General features: G+C 43.3%; 1 protein-coding gene across 4 annotated transcripts in view; it reads right to left on the bottom strand.

The window, feature by feature from the left end:
- The window catches only part of Trank1 (tetratricopeptide repeat and ankyrin repeat containing 1), a 92,244-nt gene that overhangs the window by 12,380 nt on the left and 56,819 nt on the right, over positions 1-23,045 (bottom strand). For 2 of the 4 annotated variants that reach the window (XM_029543423.1, XM_029543424.1), the window contains exons 9-18: positions 21,724-21,978; positions 20,138-20,314; positions 16,684-19,557; positions 10,922-11,121; positions 10,523-10,660; positions 10,091-10,165; positions 9,137-9,157; positions 6,136-6,279; positions 5,075-5,231; positions 1,084-1,172 (exon numbers count right to left, since the gene is read on the bottom strand). In XM_029543423.1, coding sequence (XP_029399283.1) covers positions 1,084-1,172; positions 5,075-5,231; positions 6,136-6,279; positions 9,137-9,157; positions 10,091-10,165; positions 10,523-10,660; positions 10,922-11,121; positions 16,684-19,557; positions 20,138-20,314; positions 21,724-21,978 — 4,130 coding nt within the window. The remainder of the gene's footprint in view (positions 1-1,083; positions 1,173-5,074; positions 5,232-6,135; positions 6,280-9,136; positions 9,158-10,090; positions 10,166-10,522; positions 10,661-10,921; positions 11,122-16,683; positions 19,558-20,137; positions 20,315-21,723; positions 21,979-23,045) is intronic. The other 2 variants (XM_029543425.1, XM_021207406.1) reach the window with 2 other exon arrangements.

The raw sequence follows: 23,045 nt of genomic DNA, 5'->3' as shown, positions 1-23,045 counted from the left end.
CTGTGCATGTAAACCATTTCCCCTGTCATCACCGCAGACAAAACTTTCCTGGGAATCGAGGCTAAGGAAACTTAAAGAGCTCTGTCTCCCAGGTATGTGAGGCCACAGACACCTCATGGCATGGCTTTAATCAGTTCTGAATTGCAGTTCCAGGCTATTCACCACTGCCTACTTCCTTCACTCAGGCCTAACTTTATAGAATCAAATAATGAGGGTTGCTAGGCAACAGAATGAGCCCCACAGAGAGAGAAACCACTGTCTGACAGTGTCTATTAGTCATAGAAGCAAAACTGTGGGCATCTTTCTGTGACACTTGAGAAGCTGGACATCACACATGGGACGCAGAAGTGAAAAAAGCCATCTGTCAAACCCAGGCCAGCTGCTTTCAGCTGCAGACATGAGTACCCAGTCACTCAGGTGCCCAGGTGCCCAGGCAGTCAGTTCCAGGAGGTTGATCTCTTAGGGCTCTGTTTGTGGTGGTGTTGCTACTCACAGAATCCTCCTTCCTCTCATGCCAGATGGAAAAATCTACTCTACATAAAGGGCTGAAGCTGTCAGGCAGGACTGTACTCCCAGATGACTTTGCAGAGATGGGGGCATGTGACCTAGTACTGACCAGGAGAGCTATGATCTAAAGAGAGATCCTAAGGAACCAAAAGCCTGCCTTCATTCCTGTGTGGGATGCTGCTGAAGCAGCCACTTACAGATACAGAGGAGGACACGCTAACAGACTGCACAGACAATGGGAAGAAATAAAATAAGATTGGGCCTCTGATGGCTTTGTTGAGCTGCAAAAATCAATCAAGGAAATAAAAATAGGAGAGATCCTTGGCAGGAGACAGGCCTTGATACTCTACCTACCTATCAGTATGTTCCAGCAATTAGCTAAAACGAAGAACTGCCCATGTCTGCACTAACTGGGGAGGGAAGGGTGCAGGACAAGCTCAGAAGAAGTGACAGAATCTCTGCCATCCTCACTGTGTCCTAGTCACCAGTGTGATACTGGGAAACTTTCCCATGAGCTCTGCCAAGGTCAGCAGCCACACACACCCCTCACCCTTGGTGTCTGGCCCAGCCCCTTACCTTCCAGCACTGGTGCTTGGCGTAATAGTCTCCTTGGACGATCCACTCATAAGGAGTTGAGGTCTTAACAAACATGCTATCATCAAAGTCTACAATGAAAGCCAAAAGCCAGTTTGTTCCTCCAGGCAGTAGTCATTGACTTATTCCTGGTTGAACTAAACTGTATCCTCCCATATTCATCAAATTCTTTATCTCTACTGCTTCAAGGCTTTATTTGGAGACAAGGGCTATTTGATGAACCTTTAGAGTGATCCTTAATCCAATCTCACTGGTATCCTTGGAAGAGATAAGGATACACACACACACACACACACACACACACACACCACAGAGCAAAGACCATGTGAGGACACAGTGAGAAGGTGTTGCTCATCTGGAAGCCCAAGAGTGGCCTCAGAAGGAACTAGCCCAGCCCACTCCTTGACCACACCTTGTACCAACTAGAGATGTGAGAAAGTGACTTCTTCTGGCACTCATGCTTGCAGTCCAGACTTCTTCAACATGTGTTTTAGCACCAGAATGGGCCAGTGTAGGTTTCGGAAGGAGGGGGCAGAAGTGAGAAAAGGACATAATTTGCCTTCTAAATTCTGGTCTACTTTCCTTGTCTGTAGTTAGGAAGTAGAAAACAGTGATTATTAATTCCTCCTTGAAAATTCAAAGCCAACTAGTTCTTAGCAAGCTCCCAGATTCAAGGTAACAAGATTTTACAACGCATATGCTATTTGGATTCTGTTGGAATTACATCTCAATAAACTCCATAGTAAACTGGAAATACCATAAATTGAATAGTGCTTGGCTTAGCAAACTAGCACACTGTGGGGTTCTGGGCATTCACTGGTGTGTGTGTGTGTGTGTGTGTGTGTGTGTGTGTGTGTGTGTGCCCGGCAGCTATGGCTCACTGCCACTGACCAGCCTTGTACTCACTTATTGCTAGCTGAATAAAAGACAAAAATTCAAAATATAGTTTCTACTAAAGTATATCAGCTGTGTGTACCAATGTGAAGCTTAAAAATTAAAAATCCCAAGTTGAACAAAACCCATTTTTTGCTTTAGCTGCCAATATTGTCCTCATAGCTGTAGACAATTTAACACATTCCTGAGGGTGGGCACATACTACTGTAACCATCTGTTTGTCCTCCTGTTCCATACAAACCTTCCTGTAACTGCACCAGCTCTCCCATCCATGGCCCTCAGTATGTCACCAGCAATGAGCAGCAATGCACAGCTCATGAAGTACCAGAGATATGGTGAATGCCAAGACAATGACAGCAAGCCACATCAAAGATAATGGGAGCAGAGATGCCTAGACTAAAAGGTACCAACTAGGGAAGCCAGGCAACCATGCTCAGAAGGAACAAACCCAGGCAGAGCTGCACAGTCTGCTCTGTCCCTGCTTCCTTCTGATCGTCTTCTGGAACATAGCACAGCAAGGGGTTTGCAGCCACAAATGTTGGCTCTCTGTTCTGGCTGGATTTTATTCCCACAGTAAAACTCCACACCAAGCCAAAATGTATCATCACCACACTCAGCTCTCACTCACTGTCCGGGAGAGACAGATGCTCTGGGAGAGTTTACTGTGTACAACCATAGCTTGTGATTAAGACTACCCTTGCTTTTGTGCTCCTACTGCTGCCATACAAAAGAAACTGTCATTCTTGAATATTTAACATTGTAAATAAACTACCTATCTTAATCATATCTTCCAGTGGTACCAGACCATATCTGGGAATTAAAAGGAGTATGAGTTACAGAATAAATTGGAAATTATATACTACGCCAAACAACCGCTTTTCCTTTTAGTGAGCAGGGAAAAACCCATGGTGAGAAAGTTGGACCTGAACAAGAACAAGCTCAGATGGCAGGGTCCTTAAGACGATGGGGTTTTTAAATTTTAAACCTTCAACTTTTCTCATCTCTCTCTCTCTCTCTCTCTCTCTCTCTCTCTCTCTCTCTCTCTCTCTCTTTAACAACAGTTGGGTTCTAGGAGAAGAATGTTGGATCTCAGTCCCCAATTGACCTATCAGCAATAACCAGAAATAGACAAGCAAGCCTCTCTACAGTAGATAAGCCCTGCTTCTTCTCCAACCCTTAGAGAAATTAACCATAGTCTAGAGGAACAAGCTCATTAACTAGCTCTCAAGAAAGACAGATTTCTTCTCCATAGAGGGAAGATTTTTTTTCCTTCAAGGTTATCTTACTCAGAGAACTTCATTGTTTTATTAGCTAGTCTTTCTAAATTATGATAATGATAATATATGATATTTTGTAAACCCCTCTAATACTAATAGAGAAGGAAATGATGTTCACATGTACTCAACTAATTCACAACCACAAGATCTATACAAAAGTAAGCAGTGTAAAGTCAGCATCAGAGTAGCAGTCATACAAACATGTCTTTCTGCATTTTCTGTCTCCAGACCCTCTCTCCATGCAGCTCTCTACTACTCATAACCAGGAGTTGAATAGATGCAAATAACTCCCTTGCTATCTGAATTCTTGGCCCATGTGCTCTGATAGTCAGAAACCAAACATTGGATTGTTGGAACTCTCACTGTGGTGGTTTTAATGAGAATGTCCCCTATTGGCTCATGTGCTTGAGTGCTTGACCCCAGTTGGTGGAAGTGTTTGCAGGGGGTTAGGTGTGATCTTGTTGGAAAAGGTGCGACCTTATTGGAAGAGGCGTGGGGATGGGATTTGAGGTTTTCAAAAGCCCATGCCAGGCCCAATCCCCATCTGCCTGTTGCTTTCTCCTTGTGGATCAGAATGCAGACCTCTCAGTAACTACACTACACCATGCCTGCCTGCTTCCCACCATGATGTGGATCAGAATGCAGACCTCTCAGTAACTACACTACACCATGCCTGTCTGCTTCCCACCATGACGTGGATCAGAATGCAGACCTCTCAGTAACTACACTACACCATGCCTGTCCGCTTCCCACCATGATGTGGATCAGAATGCAGACCTCTCAGTTACTGCACTACACCATGCCTGTCTGCTTCCCACCAGTGATGATGATCACTGACTGGTCCTTTAAAACTGTAAGTAAGCCTGCCTGATGGCAGTGTATAGTTACTTCAGCTCTCCACTGAGGAGCTAACAGGAAAGTTGAAGACAAAGATGATGCGCCTTGTGCCCAATTGACAGTATGAATATGCTTTAAGAGGTTTACTCTGGTTTGGGAAGAATACAAAAACCAAGCTAATTTTTAACTTACTATTTGTATGAACATTATATGTACATAAACCTAGAGAAACTCCCTTGGTCATAGTGTCTCTTCAGAGAACAGTAACTAAGAGACTCACACACATAATTCTTAATGTACTGGTGTGGGAAATGAGTTTGGTTTAACAGTTATAGGTACTCAAACAGATTTCATATGCATACACACATACAAACATACATGCAAGTGTTCTATTATGCTATATGCTGATAGACATACAAGTTTTATATTTGTATTAATATAAAGTTCTTTAAAATTAGACCTTCTGTATTAGAAATCTATCTCAGTCTTTTCAATGATTACATTTGACCTTTCCCATACTGGATGAACACGGAGGATACATTCACTTTCTTGTCATTACAACTAGAGCTATGTGACCTCTATTTTGATACGCAATCTAAATCCAGCTACCTCAAAGCTTATGGCGACTTGTACCATACCAGGATAGCCTAGGAAACTCTTATCCAAACACTCACTCTTAAAGGACAAAGAACAGACCTTCCCCAAATGCATCTCAGACACTCTTTCCTAGACGCTTCGACATAAATAAGTTAAAATGTTTTTTTCTGAGAAAGTCATGGAAGGGATACTATTAAACAAAATAAAACTCTAAAGCCCTGGCTGGAAGCACAGAGCAGTGGTAGAGCACTTGCTTAGGGCCCAGGTTCAATCTTCAGTACTATAAAACACAAATATCAAAAACTGTGCCCTTTCTACATGACTAACAGAATAGTAGAGAGACACACCTTTCCTCTGACAGATCTTACCTTTATTTTCATCTGTCTTTACAACTTGGACAAAATCTCTCCTAATGAAATATTTGAAAGCAGGAGCTCTTTTCTCTAGGTTTTCGTCGAAGATCCAAAGGTTGACCCGAGCCCGCGTGATGGCAGTGTATAGTTGCTTCAGCTCTCCATTGAGGAGCTAACAAGAAGGTTGAAGACAAAGATGATGAGCCTTGTGCCAATTGACAGTATGAATATGCTTTAAGGGGTTTACTCTGGTTTAGGAAAAACACAAAAACTAAGCTAATTTTTAACTTACTTTATTATTTGTATGTGTGTTGTATGTACACGTGTTGGCACACATGTGTAGGTCACAAGACAACTTTGTTGAGTAAGATCTCTCCTTCTCCTTGTATCCCCAGGAACTGAACTCAGATAGCCAGGTTTGCCTGGCATTTTACCCACTGAGCCATCTCACTGGCCCACAAAAAGAAATTAAGTTTTAGAGGCTGAAGAATTGATTCTGCAGTTAAGAGCACTAGCTGCTCTTGTAGAAGACTGAATTGCATTTCCAGTCATGTAAGTCCCCAGCAGGTGCCTCCTGGATGACTATAATCCAGCTCCAGCAGATCCAACACCCTCTTCCCGCCTCCACAGGAACCCAAACACACATGAATAAATCATAAAATAAACATTTTTTATTAAATTAAGTTTTAAAGAATTACTGTAAACCTTTGAGGAGGACACCAGGCCCTCACGATTACTGTCACTTGATCTTTAAAATTAAGACACTCATACCTTGTATAACAACTGTCATTACTACTAAACTAGTTCAGACACATTCTGTGATTTTATCAAATTTCCTAAATAACGTTTAATTCCAGAGGAACTAAATGACTGAAGGCTCTTTCACCTGCATGGTCCAGTGCTCTGCAGAAAGGGAGGAGGCAGCCAGCACCACCTTCCCTTCACCACTCGCACTGCTGATGTAATGGAAGGAAGCCAGCTAAAAGGAAAGCTCCATTTTCCATCTCATCTTCCCTCCAAGCCTTCTTTGCTCTTTCCATACTAAATCACTGTGTGGACAAATTGCACATAGTCACCTTGTACATTTCTGGGTTCACCATAAGGGACCGCGCCTGAGAGGAACTTGATTTCTCCAAGGGAATGTCAACCAATGGCCAGTTTTCCTCTCTGGAGTCAGATGATGGTGTGAATGAGGAAATGATCTTCCATTCCTTGTAAGCCTGAACAACAACAAAAACAAGTTGAAGAACAACAGAATTTGCTTTTGAAGGACCTCCCAAGCTTCTTGGAGAACTGAGCCCTACCCAGAGGTGTGGAGCCTTCAACACACACTGTATAGAGGGAGACATCCCATGTCCTCAGATCAGGTGGGAGGAGATAAGGTTACATAGGCACAGGTCAAAGAAGCTACCATGAAAATACTCCAACACTTAGATCAAAGGGTTTAGAGACCAGATATAGGTACCCAATATGGGCAAAAATGCTAAGGGCCCCAGGGTGCTATGGTAATTCAAAGGATGTCAACAAATAGTATGGACAGAGGAAACCATATTCCTTGTCATAATGTAGTTAAGAAATGCCACATAGGGACAACATTTAAGACACAGGCAGCAGAATTATCTAAATTAGTCAACTAAGAATGGAGAAAAAAATCAGATATTGTATGCTAACATGATATAAGGTAGACAAGACATATTAATATCTAAGTTTTATATTTACTATCTGACCTTGAACACAATGTTCTTAATAGTGTATAACAGAACAACTCAAATGTGTTGGTAAAGAAAAGAAGATAACCGATGTTGAGGGTATACTTGCTTTTAACTCCCTCCTTCCTTTACCCAAAGCCCCAGAGCTAAGGAGGTTATATGACTAGGGGATGGCAATTGTTCCTCTAAGCAGTGGCTCTCAAACTGTGAGTCACAACCCCTTTGGTAGGGGGCACCTAAAACCATCAAAAAAACATAGATATTTACATTAAGATTCACAACAGTAACAAAAATATAGTTAAGGAGTAACAATAAAAATAGTTTTACGGCTGGGGGTCACCAAAACATGAAGAATTATATTAAAGGGTCACAGCATTAGGAAGGTTGAGATCCACTGCAAAGGGTCAGATAATGCATGTTACATGTTTCTCACTGGTCAATCTGCCATAGTACTAAAGCAACCATAGGTAGCAGGTAAATGAATGGACATGCTATATTCCAATAAAGTTATTAGTCAAAGTAAATTGAGTTTCATATAATTTCCATGTGCCAAGAAATATTGTTCTTCTTTGAGTTTTTTCTAACCATTCAAAAATGTAAAATCCATTCTTAATACCAAGATTTTGGAAACAGCCAGTGGGCTGGAGTTGGTCAGCAGGCTTCAGAATTGGTTTCTGACCCTAGCAAGGCGGAACTGCCCAGGTTACATGTGGTACTAAAATGTGAAACTCCCAGGAGCCTCGGATTTTATACATCACTGTATCTTCTAAGTGTAGCCACTTCATTCTCCATCTTTTCCTTTTTATAAAGTGATGCAACTTGGCATCTTTGTAGTGCTCAAAGATGCCCATACCATGAAGTGGCTAGAGCTGAGAGGTGTTTGCTTTAAGTTATTCTAACCATGTGATGAAGTGAAGTGAAATGGCTAAAGCACTGCCTACTAAACATGGCTGGTTGTGTTACTATAAAAAAAAAAAAAAATCAACTATGGGGTTCATTGTCATACTCTAGAAAGTGATGCCAGCATAGGTGAAATCATTTGAATAGTTGAAAGATTTAGAAAAACTCTTTAGGACATACTCATAACATCCTCTTTGTAAAGCTATTTAGCAAGCCGTTCAAGGAAAGCAGGTAAAAATGCAACATTCAAGAGGACTCTCTTGGCAGGCAAAGAGGCAAAAAAGGGGGAGGCTGACAAAGGGGCCAAAGAAGCTAGACGCATCTTAAAATTGCTGGGAGAGGAGCAAACCTGCTCATTTGGTTTGTGGTTACCTATTTCCAGGAAATAAACATTGTTTTTTTATCATTAATTCAAAATGAACACAAGAAGAGGTTGTGTGTTTGTAGCAAGGATAACAGACCTGCAGTATTTGGGGCCATGAAAGGAGCTGCTTCTTCAAAGTAAAAAGCTTGGATCCACAGCAAGTCTCCACAAAATTTGTGGGTTTCAAGGTTCCTGACACCATCACCCCCAGCCCCCTCCTATATGAGTGTGAAAGAATGCCCCCAGGACAGGGTGTAAATAGCAATCGCCCTTCTAAATTCCCAAGGATGGCTTAGGGTTGCTGAGAAAGTAACTTCTCCACTAAGAAGAAGAAACATCCTATAAGGGTCTGGTGTGGCCACTCCTTGGTTGGCCTCCCAACTCGGACAACCTGGTAATTATGTGAATCAACAGGCAAAATAAATCTAGAGAGAAGAACACAAACAGTGACCACCCATGCCCATGCACACCCAGGTACAAATGTCCACCCAAGCCCAAATGCCAGGTGTTCCAAGGCAGTGCTGCCTGGGACAGGAACAGGAACAAAGACAGACGACCTCCACCATCCCTCATGTCAAACATCGACCACTGTTCAGAAACTTTCATCCAGCCGCCTCTAAAGAGACTCTAAATTCCAGACCACAGAGGGTAGGGAAGTCTGATCTGCCTTCCCTTTCTTTTTCCCCCCTAATGCATTTCCTTTCCTTTTCTTGTAGCATTTTTTCTGGTCTGGAGATTGTAAAGGATGAATTGGGGGTATACTTTGCACCAGGGAACACACAATTGCATTACACCAGTAAACACCATTAAAAATATTTATTAGAGGTCTCCTTATGTATACAGAATAAAGCAAATATTATCAAAAGATTCTGTTTAGGTGTTTGTTGCTTTTGTGTCTTTCTGAATTTCACAAAGTCTAAATCATCAGTGGGAGGACAGGTAGGAACCTGTGCCATTCCCAGGGTTAGGTGGAAAGAGTAACTGATTTTTCTTTCAAAAGCAAAGCTCCCCCACATAGATCCTTAAATCTTTGACCTTTGACTTTATCACTGGCATGTGCATACAAATGGCACTTAATAAAGGACAGGAACAACAAAGTCTTACCCCTTTCTCTTTCAGGAGAGCCTCAGTCCAACCATGACCAGTGGATGTGTTATTAGGAAAAAAAAGTTAGACCTCAGAGATGAAAATGGTAGCAGGGTTAATGAGCATGCATCTGCTTTTATTAACAAACCTACCAGGAAGGGGCTGTACACAAGAAATGGCAATGATGTATTTATTCATTGTGGAAAGTTCTGGAAGCCAATTCACAGGTGAGAGGGAAGGGAGGACAAAGGAAAAATACTTAGTGCCCAAAGCATTTCTTCAGATTCTGCTATGAATATTTTAACTATGGACAACTTACTTAACCCAGTAACCTCTGGCTTTATCTACAGAACAAAGATAACAAAATTCCTTAGGGCCTCAGAATATTGGTGGGATGAGACACTATATTTTAAAAAGTCCCTTATAAATGGTAAGGCCATCACCAGACAAATACTGTTAAGTCAAATATGGCATCAAAGAATGATTTAAAAACATAAGGAAGGATTCTATTTCAAGAGTCATATCAATGGTAAATTTTAAGGTATCAAAGCTAAAAGGTGCTCTAATTTAGGTATAAAACAGCCTCGCCAAGCTTGTAACAGAAAATCTGCAACAGGGACCAAAACACAGCAAGCTGTAGCACAAAGAAGACCCACAGCAGTCAGCCTGAGTCCCCACCAAAGACAATGTTAGTGAAAGGAAAACAGCAGCTAGAAGCCACAGGACAATGGTCTTGATTTAGTGGGGCACCCAACAGTAATTTAGAAATTTAAAAAAGAAGAAGAAGAAAAAAAAAAAAAAAAACAACTTGGCAAGGACTCAGGAACCACACTAAGGCAATGGCTTGCACAGAAGTCACTGGGGATGAATCCAGGGACTCTGACTACTGTGGTCTACATGTGTGAAGCTGTGGTAGTGAAGCATGCCAAAGGGAGCTGGGGACAGGGTGACTGTTCTTGTCACCCACATTACCTGATCCAGCAGGCCGGAACAAGCCTCACTGTCTTCCTGGAGTTGTCTTTCACCTGACTTTGCCCAGTTCTGCCCCTATAGGGTGGACATTGCTAACCTAGTCCTCATGTATGACTCTCCATAGAACTTGTTCCAACTTAGACAACCCTAGGAGCCAATGATAACAGCCACTAATAAAATCTGGCCTTGAGTACTGGTCATTCAGAAAACATGAATATAAGAGAGCCAGGGATATGTACATGGAAAAATAGCCCATAACAGCTCAGAGCTATTTATTCTCAACCCCCACCCCCATCGACTCCTAAACCTCACCCTAAGGGCAAGATGCTCTACAACAGACACAGGCACCTGTAACAAAACTCTTAACCTCAGAGCAGAAATCCCACTCAGGCACAGACCTGGACTGTGTGAAAAGAATCCAGTGTGACGTACCTCAGAATCAGTAAAAAAGTTGTAAAGGAGAACATCATCAAATTCCAATCCTTTGGCCTCATAAACAGTTAGCACAAGAGCTAACCCCAGCTCTTCTGGAATTTTCTCCTTAGCCTTTTCATTAGCAACAAGAATCACCTAAAATAGAATAAACCCAAATAATATCAGATTCTACAAAGACAAATAAAGGGAAGTTTTGTGTTTCCCTGTAAAACAAGTAATGGCTCTAAAGAGAACTGGCCAGGATTGACTTGATCATCTAGGACTGGGAAGATAGTTAATGGCCTCTTTCAAGCACATACCCATTCTATATTAAGAGCATATTAACTCACCTTCTTTTTCTTTATGATGAGACTTCAAATTGACTTATTTCAGAACACATAATCCCAAGAAGCTTACCTGATGGGCACCAAATTCGATGGGCTGAGTTTTTCTTTTGTTCCCTCGCAGCAAAATTGCCAAGTCACTTACACTACAAGAGTCCAAGAGAGTTGGCTTGGGACCATCAAAAAGTCCAGAATCTCTTGGAAGGCGATCAAAGGATTCTGGGAAATAGAACTGAAGTAAATCCACTACTCCAGATGCAAGATTGAGGATTCCTGGATGAGACAGAAAGACCTGTCAGATACTGCACAGCATGGCTGAAGTTTTGATTATTTAGTTTTGTTTTTGTTTGTTTGTTTGTTTGTTTATGGGGGAGCCATTATACACCACTAGTATAGGGGGAGTTTCCCTAATTGTTGATTGGCTAAATAAAGATGACAGAAGCCAATCACTAGGCAAAAGATAAGGAAGAATCTCCAGGCAGGACAGGAAGAGGGGGACAGAGAGGGTTGGGAACCGTACCGATGGTGGAGTGGAGAGGAAGCTATAGGTTTCTTGGGGCACCAATAGATTGTAGCCTCTGCAGTTACCAAGAAGGATGGGGCAGAATATTCTTCGCCTAGCCTTTGAGTTATCTGGTCAGTTTTAAAACATAAAAGTCTCTAGTGTTTCTTTCCACTGGGCCAAAGAGAGCTGGGTAAGGCGGCCACTATGGCAATGGGCATGCAGCAGGCAGAAACTGGAAGAGCTAGTGTAGGAGCTGAGTGAAACTGGAATGGTCACTGGCTGCTGTTCTCAGAGCATAGTTGGGAAGGCACTCTCGACATTGTGGGAAAAGCATTAGCTTGCAGGCAGACAGCTGCTAGTCCCACAGCCTAGTCGGAAATAGCATGGTTTATTACAATTACATAAAACAGATGGCACCCAATATGGGGCATGAACCCAGGACTCTGAGATTAAGAGTCCCATGCTCTACCGACTGAGCTAACCCTGACAGTACACTTTATTTCAAGCTTATATCCAGTTCCCACTCAGTTAACAATGAATTATAACTCATTATCACTCTGGGTGTAGTAGATGAAGGCAGAAATGTGTTACTGAACCAAATGTGTTATGCAACTTTTGATTGATAACAGAAAGATTGCAACTTCTGATGATAACAGAAAGATCACTGCTAAATAACTCAAGGCAGACATGTCACTACAACTACAGGTACTAGAATGTCCATATAAATATGGTAAAAATATGATAGGAAATCAAGAATCACTGTTTCCTCCCATTGGTCCCCACAGCACTAGAAGCAACATTTCCATGGTAAGAGCATGAGGAATTGTTAACTGGAGACAACCAAGGCCTCTGTCATCCTTTTCCTCCAGGTTTACACAGCTGAAATAGGACTGTACAAAGGGAAATTGTCAGAGCCAGAGAACAGGCTTTGCAAAAAGATTTTTTTTTCCAATCAGGTCTCATTTCTTATCAGTGCTCTAAAGTAATCCTGACTAAAGTCTGAGATACAATAGTCACTCTCATAAAAATCACTCCATAAAACCATTACAAGAACCCAATGAGCCAGACAAAACTATGGAGATGTTACTAATGGATTCCACCGCCTGAGAAATAACTAACCTCTAAGTGATGGTATCTCAAGTTAGACTGGATACCTATCTTCTTGGGTCTCTCTAGTTCCCTTAGAAGCCATCTTTCATTGCCTAACACCAGTTAGATTAAGACAGAGCACTGAAAACTGCATGTGTTGTCACAACTATTATCAAATAGTAAAGATAAAATGTATTACCTAATTCTTTAATTATTACAAATTTCTAATATATAGTAATAATGAACATAATTATCAACTGCTGCTCCTAAGAAAATCTGTTGCCACTGTAGTTTCCTGTTAGTTAAGAACTAGCAATGGCCAAAAATTTACACTGATGGAGGAGCCTGAAAAAGAGCATAAAAGTACTGTGCTGAACAACTGGAATTCACTTAAATATTCTCCAGGAAACTCAGCAAGTAATTTTTGATATTACCATACATAAGGAATAAGACAGGCCAACTATGAAAAGGAAACACACACACACACACACACACACTGTATTTGTATATTTGATAAATCTTGAAAAGATTAAGTAAAATAAATCATACAAAATTAAGTAAAATATGCACTCATACCTTTCAAGTCACAAGAGATGTCTGTAACAGACAACACCATAGAAACAGAAAGATAAGTGACAGGAAGAAAACTATGAGGGATGACTGCCTCAATGAATAAGTTGGAGAAGGATCAAGGGAGACTCCCAACTTCAGCCTTGGTCTTCTACACACACATGCATGCATGCCTAACTACACACCCACACATGTGTACCAATACACTTGTAGATATGCCTACACACATACACAGCACATGAAAAATGCAAAAGGAAAAGAGAAAGTGTTCAAGTGTATATTATCTCCCAGTTGGCTTCTTTGAGAAAAAAACTATTTTAAGGACTGATGAATTATTAACCAAACATTACTTATTTTAAGCTGATAAAGTGGACTCGTCTTTTCCTGGTGGCACTGGGCAAGTGTTAAGCATCATGAAAATGCTGTTCTAGTCATTATTAAAGTCAATAGTAAGGTTTTTTGTTTGTTTGTTTGTTTGTTTCTTTCTTTCTTTCTTTCTTTCTTTGTTCTTCGTTGAGACAGGATCTCACTATGTAGTTCTGGCTAACCTGGAACTTATGTTAATCAGGCTGGCCTTGAACTCAAGGAGATCTGCCTGCCTCTGGCTACAGAGTGCTGGAATTAAAAATGTGTACCACCACAGTCAACATTAATAAATTCTTTAATTTCTTCTAAATAAGCAAAGAAATTGGGAGGCAGGCAGTTTGATTCCCTAATTGGCAGCTGCCTTCCTCTCTCTTGCTGCCGTGGCCATCTTAATTAAAAGGACTGTCAAACAGCCAGCATAATTACCAGAACCAGCCATTTTGAATTCCATAAATGCCTTGAGAGAACTATATAATAATGGCAGCCAACTGCCCCAATTCCTGGAGACAGAGCTTCAGTCAATCAGAACTCTTTCAAACAGTTTCTAGGAGACTTTGCTATCACAAGGCTCAATAAACTCGAGATGTCCCTGCAACCACTTCCACCTACTCTGGAGGAAGAATAATTCTGGCACTAAAGAGACAACCTTTGTTTTCATTCAAAGTGTGCTGTGATTGGTTCAAGCACCCCTTTTCTGGCCAATAAGCAGGCTGCTTGGCTCAAGTAGTTGAGAGACATCCTCCTGAACAGCTTCCCTTCCATGGTGTCACAATATTAGGCACAATAAAAGGCCTTTTCTCCTCTGCTTTGCTTCATCTGGACTGGTAATATGAAGAAAGAGGCAGTCAGTCAGTTGAGGCAGCCCTGTGCCATGAGGGCAATAGCAGGAGAAAGGCTATAACAGTAGAGGCAGTTGAGCAGATGACAAACAGCTGGCCAATGAACAAGAGGCCCTGAGTTCAGCAGAGCAGCCAGGACAGGGGCAAGTGGGATGGAGTAATCAGATAGATGGAATGAACTGAGGTTGCAGAAGGAGAAAGGTCATTAAAGAGCCAAAGAGACACTGCAGGCCCAGGTGGCTTAGGATTCCAAAGAGCTGTCAAGCTTTTAGGACCAATGGCTTCTGAGACCCCAGGCCTGGGAGTTAAAACATTAGCCACTGTCAAGAGCTAAGGAGTCTTGGTACCTAAACCCACCTAAAGCTGCAACACCAAATGCTGCCAAGGATAAAATATTCCTGATTTTCAGCCTTGTTCCCTGAACAGTGCTAACACCAGCAAACATGCTACTATGGAAGGGGAAGTGGAGCCCAACACTATTGCTGGAGTGCAGAGAGAGGGGAGTTAGCCTTTCTCAAGGATAAACCCACTACTTGGTTGTCTAAAACCTACTGATCAGCCCTGAAAACATACACATACAAACAATATTTGGGACAGCCATCTCAACTGGAAACGGCAGAACTCAGGAAGCCAGCACGGCTGTCTGACGGCTGCAGCAGCGCTGGGCCGAATGCTGTGATCCCTGCCGTTCTGTCTCTCACTTTCAGGTCTTGGCCTCTATGTCTTCCATTCTGGGGGACTTTCTGCATTATGGTTCACGTTATGTCTTTTCCCAAGAAAATTACATCTGAGTCTACTTAGGAAAGCCCTAAACTTACTATTCCTTCTCCCTTTAGGGAGATAACTTTATCTGGCAAAGACGCTAGGAATTTCTTTATGAGAACACGACGTCAGTAATCTTCTTGGGATATCCATCCCTGATCAAGCTCAGACAGTATAACTGAAAGAGAGTGAACTTAGAAATAGTTGGCCAACTCCAACTGCTCAGGAGAACTGGTGATACATCAAAGGCCGCTTTTTAGAATATGCTTGGGGGTTTCTCAAAATGTAGTTTAAAGATAGGCACTCACACAGAGTTTGCCCCTGGAGGACTAGAACTCAGTAAATAAGACAGATTGACTAAAATAACTTTTCCTACTTAATAGAGTGGATGATAAAAGGGTGTAAGGAAAAGAAATTAGGTATCAGTGTTTGATATTCATAAAGAGACCAAATATTTTCTATTTGTCTGGAATACTTTAAAACTGCAAATACTGTCAGCCTAAAAGCAGGCTGTCATATAATAAATATGTTTGCTTTGGTCATAAACCCAAGCATGTCATGAAAAACCAAGCACATGTTCAGAGACAAAGTGATATAATCTGTACTTTTTGAATAATCATGAATCTATCTTTGTTCTGTAAAAATCTCCATAAATAAAGAAGCAGCCTGATTGCTGGTCAGTCAGAGCTGCAAGTCTCCCCTCACCACCATGCCTGACTCCTCCCTCATCAGGAACCTGTCAACTGCTGGGGCTACCCCATGACAAACACTAAACAGATTGAGTAGGGTGTGTGTGTGTGTGTGTGTGTGTGTGTGTGTGTGTGTGTGTGTGTGTATAACAATAATCGTTAAAGAAAAAGAGGCCATGAATTTGAGAGTGAGATGGGAGACTTGGGGGGGCATAATCAGGGCAAAGTGATATGCTTATATTTTAATTTACTTAAATTTCAAATTAAAAGGAAAAAGAAAAAAAATTGACTTCCCAGGCCTACACTAGAGCTGTAACATTTTTAGAGTTAAAGGTCCTACTTTAATGCCAGCAGAACTTCTGTGCAAGTCCACAGTGCCACCTGCTGTGTTCCTGCCTGCCTACCGGTCACTTCCTACTACTGTAAACATGCTGAGAGCTACAAAAGCACATGAGAGCTTCTGGTCATCAACAGTTTCTGTCACATTAGAGAAAATGATCTCTGGCCAGATGACTGGTGCGACTACGAAGGAGTGTTAGCTAGCAAAGGCTTACATAGCACTTTAAACGCTCTCCGGAAATGTCTAGTACATCATGTAAACTCACGAATACACAGTCATTTAAGATTCATTTCTAATTTTAAAGGGGGAGGAGGGCTGGTGAGATGGCTCAGAGGTTAAGAGCACTGGCTGCTCTTCCAGAGGTCCTGAGTTCAATTCCCAGCAACCACATGGTGGCTCACAACCATCTGTAGGGGTATCTGATGCCCTCTTCAGGCAGAAAGATGTATATTCAGCAGAACACTCATATTAAATAAATAAAATTAAAAAAAAAAAAAAGATTCATTTCTATCACTACATCTTCAGTGATCTATTTACAGATGAACACTGGCAAAAATCCTAAGTTCTCTTGCTCAGGAACATATTAACTAACAGATTTCAACCACTAGCTCTTTCTTCTGAAGCAGACTGAGCCCGAGGCCAATGCTCCAGCCCCTCCCCGAAGGCCTGAGGTACCTGAGTGAGATCTGTAATTCTGGTACAGCTGGTGGATCCTCTTGGGCTTTCGAACAGCACATTGTTTGTCTACTGTGTTTCTGCTGGCATAGTGGAACAGAGAGAGCAGGTCGCTGAAACGGAAAGCCACACCCTTCATGATGCTTTGGGCAGTGTCTCCAGTAAGGAACATGGCGTTGGGGTCATTGATGCATTTCATCAGCAGTGCCAGCTCTGCTTGGGTGAAGTCCTGAATCTCATCACCATAAAGCTCATGAATGGACCAGGGGAGCACCCTGAGCTTCGCCAGCCTCCAGGACAGGTTGTACAGGACATCTTCTTCATCAAAATACCCTTTCTGGGACCTGATCTGTTGATACAGGCAGAAGAGGCTGTAGATCTCACTCCGATCTTCCTTAAAATTGGGGGATCGTTTCCTCCCTAATTTCTTATAGGCTTCTTCAGTCAGTCTCCCATGGGGACAACTAAGAGCCTCAAAAGAACCCTTCAGGAATGATTTTATTTCTTTCCAAATCAGTGCTGGGTTGTAGGAACTTCTCCCTTTGATCATTTTGGGCCATATCTCATTGGTGAACACCTCAAATGTCACATACACCCGGGGATCACTGTCCACTGTTTGTGTTTCTGTAGCTTTCTCCTCCTCACTGTAGTTACCATCAGCCTCAACCTCTTCATCATCCTCTTCCCAGCTGGGGATGCTAAACTCTTCCTGCGTGGACCATCCTACAATGGTTCTTTTTAAGCTTCCATCTTCGTTTCTCAGAAAAAAAGGTTTTGGCAGAGAGGCATCGAGCAGGAGGAGAAGCTGTTTAGAAGTCACAAACAGAGGGAAGTTTTCATCCCTCAAGTCCTGGAGTTTGTGGACGTTGGGATCCAGTGGTTTATAGTGACTGGTGGCCTTGGTGGACTTGGAGAGCTCAATAAAATTCCTTTGCACTTCCTGGCACAGGACATGGTTCTTAGTCACAAAGATCTGATGTAGATGCTCCAGCTGGTGTGGGTGATCCGGCATACATCCTTCTGCTACTTGGCTGTCCCCTGCTGGCTCCACTGTGGCTCCTCCTGCACAGGCTTCACTCTCTTGCTCCTCATCTGTACCATCCACTGTTTCCACTTTGATGGAACCCTCCTCTTCCTCATTTTCTTCTTCCTCCCGACCTGGACCCTCTTTTCCTGGTTCTACTTCCAACCTTCTCTTTGGCAAGATCTGTTTGGACAGCAATGGGCTTCCTGCCTGCTCAGCTTTCTCCCAGTAAACATGGAATTTCTTCCAAAGCCTATACAAGCAACAGGTTGTTTTTCCAGTGCCGCTCCGTCCAATGAGGATGATGGGCTCTAGGGGCTTAGGGTTGAGGTCAATCACGGCATACTCAAGCTCGCCCACTCGGAATGGATACTCCACCGTTGCGGTCATATCATTGAGAATGTTTAAGGCCATGTTGGTACTGAAGCTGTGGAACTTCATGATGTTGTACTCTGTCTCAACAGCACTGGCTGGAGGAAAGTACTCAGGATCTACCTGCTCTATGCTCTTCTCAGCCTCTGTGTCTTCCACATAGCAGCGGGGTATCCGCTTTTGGATTTTCATGTTAGCTGATACCTGTCCTTTGTTGATACCCTTCAGCTTCTTTCGAAGGACACAGGACAGGCCCCGGGTGTAGGCACTGCAGATAGCCATGATGGAATCTGACAGCTTGCAGTGATCTAAGACAATGTCCCAGATGCGGATGATTTCTGTATAGACCCGCCCTGATTTTTCCAGGGAGTAGGTATTCCGGTCCGTACCTATAATTTTCTCAGAGTTCTCACTGCACCGAGCAGAGAAGTCGATGGCAAGCTCCCACAGCATCCTGGCACCTTTGTCCAGCTTTGCTTCGAAGAGCTGGATGTTCCCTTTTGAGTGTTTCAGTCGCTTCTGCAGGCCCTGGGTCCACTCACCATTTCCCAACTGCTGGATGGCAAGGATTATTTTCTTCTTTATAACTTTGGTCATAACCTTACTGGACAGCTTCTTCAGCATTTCTGAAGTACACTCAATCTCCCAGGTCATGTTATCAAAGTCTTGTAGACAGGCTTGAATCTCCTGCATGGTCCAGTTCTCCTGATTATCGCTGGCTACTCCCAATCTGTTACCAACTGGAACAAGCTGTGAAGCCCCTGGACCTGCCTGAGGGCCATCCCCAGCCTCAGAGGCAACAGGGTTGTTTCCACTACAGCCAGAGCTCCCCATACTCTGAGTTCTCTGGAGTTTGTCTCTCTTTCCTTCTGTGCCAGCTGCTACCTTGGGAGAGTCTTGCTGAGGAGAGTCCTCTGGGAGAGGCATATCCACCTCCACCTGCTGGATCAGAACTGTGATGTCCTGTACAAGGCGGTCCCTCAAAGAACGTGTCCTGACAGCTTCAGGTTCCTGCCTGGTCACCTGGACATCAGGGAGAATCTCTGTAACCCCCTTAGAAAGGGTTTTGTCAGCAGTACCACATGGCAAAGACTTGAAGGATGTCTGGGACTTGAGCTGAGACGTATGGCCAGGGGCAGAAGATCTGGAGAGCTTTCCCAGGTGGGCAGCAGGGTCTTGGCGGTTCTTCCGCCTGCTCTCTGTCAGTGCTTTGTTCCAAGCCAAAAGCAGAGCATCATTCTTCTTAATCCGGTGCCTAACACCTTTGCCTGCTTTGTTCTTCAGGTTGAAGTTGATGTCAAACTTCACCAGCAGATCTATCAGTTTCTTCGTGCGCTTCAGCATGCCCTTCTGGAAGAGGAGATGCATCAATGTGTTCCCATTGCTGTCTTGGACGTTAGGATTAAGGTAGTAAAATTCGGTAGGGTTGGACAAGAATAAGTCCAACAGGTGGCTGAGGAAATTAAAGCCAATGTCAGCTGAAAGACACAAACAGAATCCTGTGAGTACGAAGCCATCCTTCTCAGGGGACAGCTTCTCAGGGAACAGTGGACTCTGGCCAGTTTGAGGCACCATACAACACTGACCTTCTCCAAAGATGTGATGACATGCACTAAATGACGATGTTCTCAACCAAGGTAATCTACCCCATGGGAAATATGGCCATGTGGAGGCAGTTTAGTTGTGACAATCAGGAGGGTATATTGGCAACCAATAAGCACAGGCCATGCACAAGATAGCCCTGTCAACAAATAATTGCTAGCCCAACAATCAGTGGAGCCTCCTGAAGTACCTGATGACACTGCACAAGCTCCTCTAAGTCAGGGCTCACACTGATGAAACCCACGGGAAGTATTTGTAAGCCACTTACAGCCAACCTTAGGACTTAACTCCCTCCCCACCCCCACTATAATCTGATCACTCACAGATATACAGTGTCACTAGATCTGGTCAGGAAACAGGCTTTTTCAGATTTCTTTCCCAGATAAGAGAACAAGTAATCAGTTCTAATATCCAGCTTCCTCCTCCAGAAACAGACTGCTTAAAAAAGAGGCTTACCATTGATGTCCAGAAAGATGTGGAGCGCTGCATGCAAAGGAGTGTCACCTTCCATGAGAGAAACATTGCGGGGGTCTGCACCCTTGGTCAAGAGAAGAAAAGCTAAGTCGAAGTCCTCGTGTCTCAGGCACATGAGAAGCGGCCTGTCTTGGCTGTCTTGGAGACCCTCGGGCAGTGCTGGAAGGGGAGTAGAATGGGAGAAAGAGGCAGAAAAGAGAGCATCAGGACCCAGGAAGGAGGGCAGACTTTCTACCAATGAATATCTGACTTCCAAGATGTCCCCCACCACCACCCTTCTGAGCGGCATGGCTTTCCAGGTCCTCAGAGAAAACCCTGCTCCTCAAGGATGGTGTTCTCTAGGCAGGCTCCTCCCACTGCTCCTGACTTCCTCTCTCCTTCCACAGGACCACACTGCCACGGAGTGAGGACAGGGAACAAGAACAATGGAAATCTTAACGCTCCTAACACCGTCTGCCTGACACAGTCAGGAATCGGGACCTCAGTACACTTCCAAATCTTTGTTTCTCCCCTCCCTGACACACCTCCACTCCACTCACCACCTCATCTTTTTTTGAGCTCAGTCCATACTCCCTATGCACTGCAGCCTCCATAACCTCCACCCAGAGGCAGCCCATCCCTGTAAATCTGCAGCCCTGCTGTAGTAGCACCTGATGCTGGAGATGATCTGTGAGTGTTGGCTGAATCAAAGAATAAAACAGGAATTCCGTCACAGCAGTCATTTCTGAAAGCAGCACACACAAGGAAGGGGCTTAAAGAAATCACTTGTAAAAGGCACTCCATCTCCCTGTGAGTGGAGCCAATGCCTAGAGGCTCTGTGCTGAGTGCAGCAGTTGGAAAGCCGAGGACCAGGGTGCTACTACTCTCTATGAAGGATTACAACACGAAGAAAACCACACAGCTGAGGTACTCTTCTAAAAGCCTGCACACACAAGCTCATTTAATATATAAAACAGCTCTGAGAAATATAGACTGCTGTTATTCCCATTTTATAAATGGGTAAGGGTGTGACAACCTGCTCAAGGCCACACTCCTGGTAGGACAAGAGTGCTCATGTGGAGAATACGGGTAGGAAGAGGCTGGTATTTCTGATTTATTTTTTAATTAAATCCAATCTAGCGCAATATCCTGCACATTCCAGACACACAGCTAACCAATACTCTTACTAGAGCATCCAATATTTCCACCCATGAACTACTTGGTTATTTCTCTATAAACTAGCATCATAAAATCCCAGTCTACTGATTAGAAAACAATGCCCCAAGAGTGGACAAAGGTCCACATGATATATCCAGGGCCGAAAAACAGTTTAGCCAAAAGCCAAGTGGAATTGACCATTGGGAGGAGCAAAGGCCAAGGACCCTCCACACACATGGTGCTCCCCACATACGAGAAAACTAGGAAAGGACTAGCTGGGACTAACAAGAATACAGCCTTCCTCACGCCAACTCACTTGAACCCTGCACTGTTTCAAGGGGAAAAAAAGATGGAAAAGTGCTGGTTTCTTTAAAGGAGGGACAGCTGGTCTGTAGTTGAGATTGGACAGACAAGTCACAGAGCATACTCACCTCCACTGTCAATCAGGCGGCTCAGAAGCTGGGTCTTCCTCTGGTCCCAGGAGCTGAGATGGGGAATGACAGTACAGATGTCCAGGTCCGAGAGGTCACAATCCTTGATGACACCATTTCTGAGCTGAGGCTGCCCGCTGACTTTGCGGGTGAGCAGCAGAAGCACTTCAGGCCACTTCTGTCTCTCCAGTAAGAATTTGATGAAGGTGGTGGCACAGTCTCGGTTAACGTCACAAACTAGGCCAGCAGGAATTTCTTTCAAAAATAAGAATAAGCTATACTTCAAAAATGGTTCATATGGTTCCTCTTCCTCACCCAACTACAATCCTATATATACACATAATTAAAGTGGTTTATAAGCCAAAACTTTTAAGTACTGTGTAAGTTTTATGAAGGAATAATGGATTACTTTGGACAAGTTACTTAACCATGAAGGAACTAAGGAGCTCCAGGATCAAGACTAAAAATACTAAAAATACCCAGTGAAGAAGACAGAGTCCAGAATTAAGATATTTGGAAGACAGAATGCTTGGTTCAGGGCAAATACTTGAGTTAGGAAAGGTCTGCCTTCAATTTTTCATAACATTGAGAGTATATTGTATTCATAAACCCTGAATTACAGGGAAATATGATAGAAGAGCTGGAAATCCAAGAGGTGTTAGAGATGAGACAGCAATGCCTTAGTCTTCAGTCCCTGTCATGGGACATAAGTATTTCCATCTGATTCTTGATGTGTAGACAGAAGCTGACGACTGTCCCCTTGCATGATATAGGTGAGTCTTAAGGTTAGAAAAAAATTAAATATGCTTCCTCAGTAAGAAGACTGCCAAATTTACTATATAAATTTACTATATAGATAGAACTGGCAGGATGGCTCAGTGAGGAAAGACACTTGTCACCAAACCCTATGATTTGAGTGTGATCCCCAGGACCTACATGGCAGAAGGAATGACTCCTACAAGTTGTCCTGTGACCTCTACATGTGTGTCCCCCTAACTGATAAAGAATTGTAGCTGGGCGTGGTGGTGCATGCCTTTAATCCCAGCACTTGGGAGGCAGAGGCAGGCAGATTTATGAGTTCGAGGCCAGCCTGGCCTACAAAGTGAGTTCCAGGACAGCCAAGGCTACACAGAAAAACCCTGTCTCGAAAAAACCAAAAAAAGAAGAAGAAGAAGAAGAAGAAGAAGAAGAAGAAGAAGAAGAAGAAGAAGAAGAAGAAGAAGAAGAAGAAGAAGAAGGCCCGATCGTCCTGCGCCTCTCCTGCCCAGGAGGGGTGTTCGCCTGGCGGCTGTCCGCAGGCTGACCCAGCAGCCAACACCTTG

The sequence above is a fragment of the Mus pahari genome, chromosome 10 (assembly GCF_900095145.1).
Source record: "Mus pahari chromosome 10, PAHARI_EIJ_v1.1, whole genome shotgun sequence".
Classification (NCBI taxonomy): domain Eukaryota; kingdom Metazoa; phylum Chordata; class Mammalia; order Rodentia; family Muridae; genus Mus; species Mus pahari.
This window is presented reverse-complemented; position numbering and strand designations above follow the sequence as displayed.